At 45.7% G+C, this 10,556-nt stretch overlaps 1 protein-coding gene across 1 annotated transcript; it reads right to left on the reverse strand.

Moving 5' to 3' along the window:
- Positions 1-4,778: 4,778 nt before the first annotated feature.
- KCNA4 (potassium voltage-gated channel subfamily A member 4) lies at positions 4,779-9,780 on the reverse strand. The gene is made up of 2 exons (XM_069965776.1): positions 9,238-9,780; positions 4,779-8,619 (listed from the first exon to the last, which is right to left on the reverse strand). Exon 2 carries the CDS (start codon positions 7,691-7,693, stop codon positions 5,546-5,548), a length of 2,148 nt encoding a protein of 715 aa, XP_069821877.1. The 5' UTR covers positions 7,694-8,619; positions 9,238-9,780; the 3' UTR covers positions 4,779-5,545.
- Between the last annotated feature and the right edge of the window lie 776 nt (positions 9,781-10,556).

The raw sequence follows: 10,556 nt of genomic DNA on the forward strand, positions 1-10,556 counted from the left end.
GGACTGGAAATAAAATACCACTTCCAACAGGACATACAGCAGCTGATAAGTACTGGAAGGCTTAAAATTTCAAATAGAAATAAATTACAAATCTTTATAACTTTCTGATACTAACTGATTTAAAAACAATTTCTATCTCTGGAATATCCCTTTAATAACCAAACAACAGTGTGCTTCTTATGCAAAATAACAATCTACACCATACTCATATTGCCTGGTCCAGCACTGACACTGATGACCTTCTAAATTCACTCCCATCACTCCTATCACTCCTATCACTCCCTAAGGGTGCGTTTACACTGAGCAATCTTCGTTGAGAAGTCACTGCGAATTCCGCCACTCACCCCCACGGACTCCCACTAGCATCTCCGCCAGTCCTATAAACTCCATTCTATGGTCAGGCAGATTCTGCCATCCGCCCAAAGAGATGTCCATTCTTTGGGCGGACAGCGGAATCCGCCTGACCCTAGAATGGAGTCTATGAGACTGGTGGAGATGCCAGCGGGAGCACGTGGGGGTGAGTGGCGGAATTCGCAGGGACTTCTCAGCGCGTATTCCTCAGTGTGAACCCACCCTTAGGCTGCGTTCACACTACGTATATTTCAGTTAGTATATTTCAGTCAGTATTGCAACCAAAACCAGGAATGGATTAAAAACACAGAAAGGCTCTGTTCACACAATGATGAAATTGAGTGGATGGCCGCCATATAACAGTAAATAATTGCCATTATTTCAATATAACAGCCGTTGTTCTAAAATAACAGCAAATATTTGCCATTATATGGCAGCCATCCACTCAATTTCATCATTGTGTGAACAGAGCCTTTGTGTTTTTAATCCACTCCTGGTTTTGGTTGCAATACTGACTGAACTATGCGGTTCAGGGAAGAAACAGGGAAGAAACAGACTGACTGAACTATACTGACTGAAATATACATATATTGACTGAAATATACGTAGTGTGAACGCAGCTTAGACTGCAGTTGGTTTTGAACGTGATCAGCAGAGCCACAGTGGCAAAGCATGTAATCAGGGGAAGTAAACAGGATGACCAACATGGATTAGAGTGCCAGTGCTGGAACGGGCAAGGCGAACATACTTTAGTTTATTATACTACACAAGTTGTATACTGTAGGTTGGTTTTGGTAATTATGGGTATGTTTACACTGAGTAAAACAGGTGGAATTAATGCTGCCGGTCTTAGTGTCCCATAGCCTGTCTATGGGAGAGGGCGCTCCTTCACTTCCACAGCTCTCTGCTCAAAGAAGTGACATGTCACTTATTTAAGCGGCAAGCATGTGGGATTCTGCGGCAGAGAGTTCCTCCGCAGAATTCTGCCTGTTTTACTCAGTGTGAACAAAACGTTAACAAGAATACCCCTTTATGTTACGTCATTTACACACAAATTTACTTCCCGTATAACATCAGAAACAACTTTCCAACTAAATCGCAGCCAAAAGCTACTCGGTAAATCAGTAATTTGGCCAGTCCAAGAAAAACCAACCCTGAATAATTTCAAACTGAGCGTAAAACGCACAGAGATATTATTATGTCGACGTGAAAATGTGTCCGGCCACTTCCCTAGCCCTCTTACACGTAAGGAAATGCCGTTGGCAAACAGGAATAACATTTCTCAACAAGCCCAGCAGTGAATGACATGACATACATGAATAAGACTACAGTAAACCTATTTCATTTTAGACATTGCTTTAATTCCATTGTAATCTAGTTTGTCTGCAATAAATGATTGCAACATGACAGTGTACACTTAAAAAAAAAAAAAAAAGAGAGAAACAATCTCAATATTAATCTCTAGTTCTGCTCAACATAGAAACGGACTTAGAGATGAGGCTTGATTCGGAATAATTTTACATACTGAGGTGGAAATTTTGCAGCTAAATAAAAAAATAATAAAAAATGGGTAAACACATTCCCTTTGCATGTAGCGTGGCTGGAGAAATGAGCATTCACCAATAGGCTTGGAGAAGAAGAGCTTGTCCGATGAATATTGACCATTTACCTTCCCTACATGCAGATATGTCTATTGTTTGTAAAGCCATAGTAAAGACTTGGCAACATAGTAAAAGGTTCTGGTTGTATTGATCTGTCTATACTAACCTTTCAGCTGCCAGGGAGAACTGCAGTCCAACCCATCTGCAAGTTGCTGCAATTCCCTCTAGTAGCAAAGGCATCCCAGAAGAATGTGTTCCCGGACTGATATAAGGTTATATTAGACCCTAATCCGGAATGCTTCATTTACCCCAGGCAATGCAGGTGGATAGTTGCGGTGGCCACAACATGGTGGCTTCCGACCAAAACCACAGCTAACTTAAAGAACTCCGACCACTGTAAACCAGTTATAAAGTGTTAGGCACATGCTCTTATATCCTTGAAACTATATTATCTTAGGTTACGGCTATAATATTGACTTTATTATACTATATAAAAAAATAAGATACAGTTAATTGGAGGTAGCAGCCTTCATAGCAAGGTCCGTATACTTCATTTACTATAAGAATGCAAATATAAAATAGTTCTCTATCATTTGGGCTTTGGTGTGCATTCGTTTTACATTGTCAAAGTAATAATTATGTAGACTATATATAGATACATGTTTAGTAGTGTAATGTATGTATAGAGAGACTTGGGAAACATGTCTACTCTTTATCTAACTTATACACGAGTCTAAACTAAGCAATGGCGTATTACTTTGAGCAGCCATGAATATGTAATTTAAAGGGCCCCGCTGATTGTCAAAATTTCGGAAATGACACGAATGGTTCACAGTACGAAGTCTCTTTAAATATTTTTTTTTTTATCCAGCTTTGACTGTGATGCAAAAAAAGCATTCCCTATCGCAAGTCCGCCATGTGCAGATGTAGCGGTCGTTGCTTTAGCGTCACCCAGCAAATGCTCGGATAGCAGAAGCTTGTGTGCAGAATTGGCAGCCCTTACAGATGGTTATTTCTCACCATTGGCGCTTGATGTGGACGTGCTGTGCATAACCTCATACAGCACAGACAAGTTCTAAGCTGGAATCACACATGCAGTTTTTTCTTTTTTTTTACCGCAAACCAGGAGACCACCCTCTTATCCACATGAGTCTTCCAATAACAGATCTTCAGTTCAACCATATACTATTAATAATGACCATGGTATTTGAAAAGACCACCCCCCTAGAATTCAGATGTCAAACTCGCAGCTCTCCAGCTGTAGCAAAACTACAATCCCCATGATGCCTGGACAGCTAAAGCTTTGGCTGCCTAGGGATGATGAAAATTGTAGTTTTGCAACAGCTGGAGGGCTGCGAGTTTGACACCTCTGTCCTAGAACACCACCTTAGGCTATGTTCACACATTGTATTTAGGTCAGTATTTTTACAACTCATACCAGGAGTGGATTGAAAACACAGACACTCGTGATTTTGGCTACAAATACTGACCAAAATACTGGAAGAAACACTGCCGGAAATACTGTGTGTGAACATGGCCTTTCAGTGCAATTTTCCAGGGGGACTCTACTGTATAAAGAAAGGACTGACAGATACTTCTTGTCTAATCCACATCTGGCTTTGACTCAAAAAGTGCACGTGTGTTTCAAGCTTAAAGGAACCGTAAAAAATACTAATAAATAACGCATACTTGTGCGGCATGGCGTATTCATTGAATATTTTCTACGATTTAACTCTTGATGAGATTATGGCTACTGCATTATATATTACCATTATTATTCACTGGTCGGATTACCCTTATGCATACATATATATATACTTATATACCTTGTGTAATAAACAGCCCGATAGCTCTGTGCAAAACAATTGCATTCTATTAAAAATAGAGATATATTTTTGAACTTTAAAACCCCCTTTTTTCTACCCTCCCCCCCCCCCCCCTCTGATATGTTCAGAATGATAAAAAACAATGACAGTGGATTCCACGCTCCAGAATTTAGTTCACATGGGAGGTAAATTCCTCTTTTAAGAACAGCTTGTGGTACAGTGACCGGCTGGGGGTCCACCATTATGCTGGTTTGCAGCACTAACGTCTTTTGTCATGTGGAACAAAGAAATATACTAGTTTGGGATGTTAACAAACACAGTAAATCTTAGTATCACAAGTAGAAATATGGAAAGATAAAGTATTGTTTTAATTTTCATGAATTAAACACCCTACTGTAGGGGTCTCCAACCTGTGGCTTTATGGCTGAGCATACTGGGAGTGATAGTTTCACAAACATGCTGGGAGATGTAGTTTAAAAACATACAACAGGGCATGCTGGGGGTTAAACATTAACTACAGTGAAAGAGTTAAAAGTGTGAGGGGTGCAAGAGTTGTAGTGTCACAAAATAATAGGAGTCTCACAACACCAAATGATGAAAGATGTAGTATTACCACAGCGAGGCATGCTGGGAGTTTTAGTGTCACAAAAAGAATGCTGGGAGTTGTTGCTTAATAACAGTGGGGCATGCTGTGACTTGAAGTTTCACCACACTTAATGCTGAGAGTTGTAGTAAGGCAATAACAGCATGTCATGACTTATCAGGAGCTGAAACAGCAGGAGGTAAAGTGAGTTGTAGTTTCACAGCATGAATGCTGGGAGTTGTAGTTTCACAATGACTGCTGGGGGGGGTGTAATTTCACAGCATGAATGCTGGGAATTGTAGTTTCACAGCATGACTGCTGGGGGTTGTACTTTTACGGCATAAATGCTGGGGGTTGTACTTTTACGGCATGAATGCTGGGGGTTGTAGTTTCACAGCATGAATGCTGGAATTGTAGTTTCACAGCATGAATGCTGGGGGATGTAGTTTTAAAACATAATTGAATGCTAGGAGTAATTTCACAATGTGAATGCTGAAAGTTTTAGACTTAAAATATCAAAGCACACTGTGAGTTTTACTTTCACAACACACAATGCTGGGAGTAGTAGTAGGTTATGCTGTGAATTCTCTTTTGCTGGGAGTTGTAGTTTGAGAACAGTAGTGTGTGCTGTGACTTGTAATTTTACACCATGAATAATGGGAGTTGTAGTCTAAAAACAACATGGAATGCTTGTAAGTTCACAATACAATGCTGTCTTGTGAAAGCAGCACAAGCAAGTTGTAACTTCAACCAATGAATGCTGGGAGTTGTAGTTTATTAGGACCAGGAAATGCTGAGTGTTGTGGTTTTAAGACAGCAGGGCATGTTGGGAGTTGTAGTTTTGAAACAGCAATAGAACCACAGGTTGGACAGCACTACATACTGCGGCAGTACCTTATATGTATAGAGATTAGGGTGGGGGGGGACTCACTTTACAAAAAACAAAGCCAAAAGAACAGGCACTGTCATCCTGTATAGTGATCAGTGAGTGTCTGGTCCCAAGGTTGGATGTTCTTACAAGAGGAAGCCACTTATATTTCCTTTCTGATCAGAAACCCCTGTACGGTTTTTATTGTTTCTGATCAGATTTGCATATTTTCATTTTTTTATAATAATAATCGTCATCATCATCATCATCACTGCACTCATCAATGCATAAATAGAAAGTGTCAAAAAAAAAAAAGTCACACGTCGGTCTCCAGAGTCTTTAGATTCACACAGTTATACTTAATGGTCTCATTGCCATTGCCCTGGCTGGACTTGTCCCTGACACATAGAGACTCCTTGAGCCCCTCTTCCATCTCCAGATACTCCGACTTGTCCTGGAGAGAGGAAGATGCCGAGCTCTTTAACTTCTTTAACAAGTTGGTGGGCAAGTACGGGCAGCTGGAGCTGCTGGCCGCCAATGGCGTCTGCTCTTCGTTCTCAGTTTCCCTGTGATAGAAATAGTTAAAGTTGGAGACAATGACTGGCACAGGCAAAGCGATAGTCAACACCCCGGCTATGGCACACAGGGAACCGACTATCTTGCCCCCAACCGTGATGGGTTTCATATCTCCGTAACCTACGGTGGTCATGGTGACCACTGCCCACCAGAAGGCATCGGGGATGCTATGGAAGTGCGTGGTGGGCTCATCGGCCTCAGCAAAGTACACAGCGCTGGAGAAGAGGATGACCCCGATGAAGAGGAAGAATATGAGCAGCCCCAGTTCTCTCATGCTGGCCCGCAGGGTGTGCCCTAAGATCTGCAGCCCCTTGGAGTGCCTGGACAGCTTGAAGATTCGGAAGACCCTGACCAGGCGTATTATTCTGAGAATGGCAAAGGACATGGCCTGCTGCTGCTGCTGCCCAGTGCCCTGCAGGGGGTGCTGTTGGTACTGCTGCTGCTGTTGATGCTGCTGCTGCTGCTGCTGTTGATGTTGCTGCTGGGGCTGATGCCCAAGCTCAGTGCCCAGGGTGATGAAGTAAGGCAGGATGGACACAATGTCTATGATGTTCATGATGTCCCTGAAGAAGCCAGGCTTGCTGGGACAGGCAAAAAGTCGCACTGCAAACTCAAAGGAGAACCACACGATGCACACAGTCTCCACTATGAAGAAGGGGTCATTGAAGGCAGTGTGGGCGCTCTCAGGTGCCCCCAGGGTGCCATTGTAGCCCCCGAAGCCGTCCTCATCTACCCCCCGAGAGCCCAGCGGGGGCAGCAGGTTGTCCTTGTCGTCCCTGAACTCGGGCAGAGTCTCCAGGCAGAAGATGACTATGGAGATGAGGATGACCAGCACGGAGACGATGGCGATGCCCCGGGCCGGCCCGGAGCTCTCGGGGTACTCGAAGAGCAGCCACACTTGTCTCTTGAACTCGTTGTCGGGCAGCCGCTTCTCCTCCTCCTTGACGAAGCCCTCGTCCTCCCGGTACTTGAGCAGCGCTTCCTCCCCCAGCTCGTAGAACTTCACCTCCTCCGAGAAGATGTCGAAGGGCACATTGACCGGTCTCTTCAGCCTCCCGCCCGACTGGTAGTAGTACAGGATGGCGTCAAAGCTCGGCCGATTCCGATCGAAGAAGTACTCGTTCCGGAGCGGGTCGAAGTAGCGCATCCTCTTCTCTGCGTCTCCGAGCAGCGTCTCCGGGAACTGCGCCAGCGTTTTCAGTTGCGTTTCGAAGCGCAGCCCGGACACGTTGATGACCACCCGCTCGCAGCACTCAAACTCGCTGTAGACCGGGTGATAACCGGCGGGGCTCCGCTCCCGACCCCCGCCGCAGCTCTCCTCCAGGTAAAACTTCTGCTCTTCGTCGGCCTCCTCCTCCTCCTCTTCTTCTTCTTCCCTCAGCATCATCTCCTCAGAGCCGCAAGGAGCCAGCTCCGAGGGGAAGGTGCCTCCGTCTTCTTCTCCTCCTCCGCCGCCGCCGGCTCCGCTGCTGCATTCGTTGCCCGCTTGGTGGTGCCGGCTCCTCCACCTGTTGCAGCCTCCCAGGGGCCAGTACTTGCGCCGGTTCGCCCCCTTCTTCCTCTTCTGAGTTGCTGCTGCCGCTGCCGCCTGTTGCTCTGACGGCTGCTGGGGAGCGCGCCTGGCGTTCCCGGCGCTGCTACTGTTGCTGCCGGAGGCGGGGGCGCGCCCAGAGGACTGACAGGCCCCGCCCCCCGCGCTCCCCCCCTCCGCGGCCGCCTGCTGCTGCTGCTGTTGTTGTTGTTGCTGCTGCTGCTGCTGCTGCTGAGCGGCGGCTGCTGCCCGGGAGTGTGCCAGGCGCTCCCGCTCTCGGGCACGGGCTTGCGCGTACCCATAGGGCAGGTGGCTGCCGCAGCCGGAGCTTTCCGCGCTCACCATGGCAACCTCCATCTCTAGTCCCTGGTGATGGTGCTGTGTGTGTGTACAGAGAGGTTGCTAGTAAGGTGTGACAGGAGGCTGCTGCTTCACCAGCACCTGTGTGTGCCACCCTGCCATGGCCCAGCCTCAGCCATGGGGGCAGCTTCCAGCAGAAACACACTCACAGTCTGACAGGAAATCATCCCAACAATCCGCCTTTATAAAGCTTTCTCCCAATCCTTCCAGGATCCAATACTAATGCAACAGGGTCAGTTTGGGGGGGAAATACAACTTTTTCCAAAGTGTAAGAAGCAATGTAATATCCAGGGGGGGCTTTGGGATTAGAGCGCCCCCCGCAGCTCTTTGCTCTGCAATGGGTCCATCTCTTAGGGGGGCAGCTAGTCCTCCGAATTGTACTGGTTCCCCACCCACACAAAGAGTTAAAATCCAGCCAAGCCTTCCAGTCTTTGACCGTGGTTGTAAGGAGACGCAAATCTTCTTGGAAGGAAGAATAAGCAGCCAAGAGAAGGTCTTGTGTCCTAGAGGCGAGGACCCCTTGCCAAACTCCACATGTGCCAGCGCCGTCCTCTAATCCATCGTCATATTCAGTCTCCCTAATGCAAAGTGACTATGGAAGCCGGCAGAAGAGCTGTGCACGTTTAACCCTTCCATGGAGCGAGGCAGAATGGGGGGGGGGGGGCTGAGACCTCATTCATTTCACCACAGTCAATATGATCACTAGGCGGTAGCTGGGTGGGATACCTGCAGGGGGTACCAAGGGGAAGTAGCCTGGAGCCATCACTTTGTAGGCGCCGCCGCTTTCCTCCTAGTCACTTGTCTCCGTCCATCCATCTCTGCAGCAATAGAAGAAGGGGCTGGTGAGTGGTGCGGAGTCTCCATGGCAAACCCTGGCAATAGAAAGCATCTCTCCTTAGGTTCACATCACGCAGGTTCTCAGCCTGGAACACAGAACAGAATGGGGGGAGAGAATACTTTACAATAGGCTCCAACCTAGGCCCTGCCACCCCACCACTGCTGCCCATCTCACTGGAGAAACCCCTATCAATATATACTTATTCCAGTCTCCTCCATTAGGCCACAATCACATGATATTAAAAAGAACAGCAGCAACGCCACCGCCTATCAATCAGGGTTCTGTAGCTTATTCGACAGGGAGCTTTCGAAAAGCCCTTGGGAAACCAGAGCTTTTACTCCTAATTCCCTCTTAAAGGGACAGCGCGCTATTATTTCTGCTTTCCAAGTGGCTTTTTGCAGCAGCTACAGGTTTCCCTGCTGCACTGCTTACAATAACATCTACGCTGGAGTGGGGGGAACACTGTGCAAATCACTGTGACACTGGATAAGGGGCATATAAATAACAAGAATAATAATACATATTACACTAAAGCCCCCCCCCCCCCCCCCCCCTTATCCAGACCTAAAGAAGCGATGCAGCAGGCACCTATAAAAAGAACACGATTTCTAGAGCAAAGTCATGGATACAGATGGTAAGAAGGATTCCCAGAAATTGTATCAAACAGGTTCACAGCCCCCCTGCTTATTCCAGACATACTCACAGTGCACTGGTGGCAATAGGCAGCTGCAGTCCAGGCTGTGCCCTGCTGGTCACTGCTCCTTCTACAAGATGATTTCTTCTGCTTTTATTCTCAAGGCTTGCACGAGTTGATGGACTCAAGACAGAGAAGAGGATTTGTAAACCCCAGATTCCTTGCATGTCATTTTTGCTCTTCTCCACCCTCCTTGTGGCTGGCTCTGCACGTCTGTTTGTATTCCCATGTCCTCATCTGACTGTCATATTGACAAAAGGGATGATGACTGCTTAGAGATTTCTCCCCCAACAAGCATTTAATACTCGATGTGAACCTCTTGTTTCAGCTTGGACCAATCTACAGCTAGCATCCTCAGCAGCCTCCAGCAGATTTACAGTGCAAGTGCTAGGATCCACACAGAAGGATGGCATCCAGTCATCAACCCTAAAGAAGCCTCCCATAAATCAGACTGTTATAGGAACAAGTGCTGTGTCTCCCTGCAAGTCTCCAATTCCCAATTGTGTTTATGTATCACTGAAGGACAAACGAGTGAGCCCAGCCTGATTTATTCCCAGGGCTCCCCGGCTCTATAGCAGCCCCTAATGGACAAGAGGGGGAACTGCACTCTCTACTCCAGCCACAATTCACATTCCCACTGAATAAAGAAAGATTAATTATTGAAGCAAATATTCCTAATTTAAATTATGCATACCCGTATAATAAAATCTATTGGAACCGTTGTCCGAGGAAAGGAAAGCGAGGTTAGTAGAATAGAACAACCTGTGATGGTTTGTGCAGCATTTGCTAGACACAGATTAACCTTAGAAAGGAAGATTCATGTTACTTAGAAGCCAGTTTGGCAACATGTGTTTTTGCATAGCAAACCAAAGCAATAAAATTTGCAATTTATGGTAACTGTCATCTGCAACAGTATAAACATGTATTCCAGTTATTCAGTAAACAACTACAACATTGCTGCTTTCCAGCTGGTGTAAAACTACAACTCCCAGCATGCATTAATAAACATTTTTTTTAGCTTCTTTTTATGTATTTTGTAATACTGTGATATATAATATACATAACAGTATTTGTTAAAAGGCACATGTCACTACCTATAGTTAGTTTTTGGTCTATGTAGTGTTAAAATGGTATTCCCATCTCCTGATGCATCACCTATGGCGTTTTTTTCTGAAAAATACCTTGCGCTAAAACACCCTGAAGGTGCTGTCAAACATTATTTATGGAAAAAAACTAATAAAATTGCAAAAATTTGAGTATGGCATTTTTATGGCTCAATGACACTACAGCCAGATGTTATCTAAGAGTCAATAGAAATTTTTTTTTTT

The sequence above is a fragment of the Dendropsophus ebraccatus genome, chromosome 4 (genome assembly GCF_027789765.1).
Source record: "Dendropsophus ebraccatus isolate aDenEbr1 chromosome 4, aDenEbr1.pat, whole genome shotgun sequence".
NCBI classification, from domain to species: Eukaryota; Metazoa; Chordata; class Amphibia; order Anura; family Hylidae; genus Dendropsophus; species Dendropsophus ebraccatus.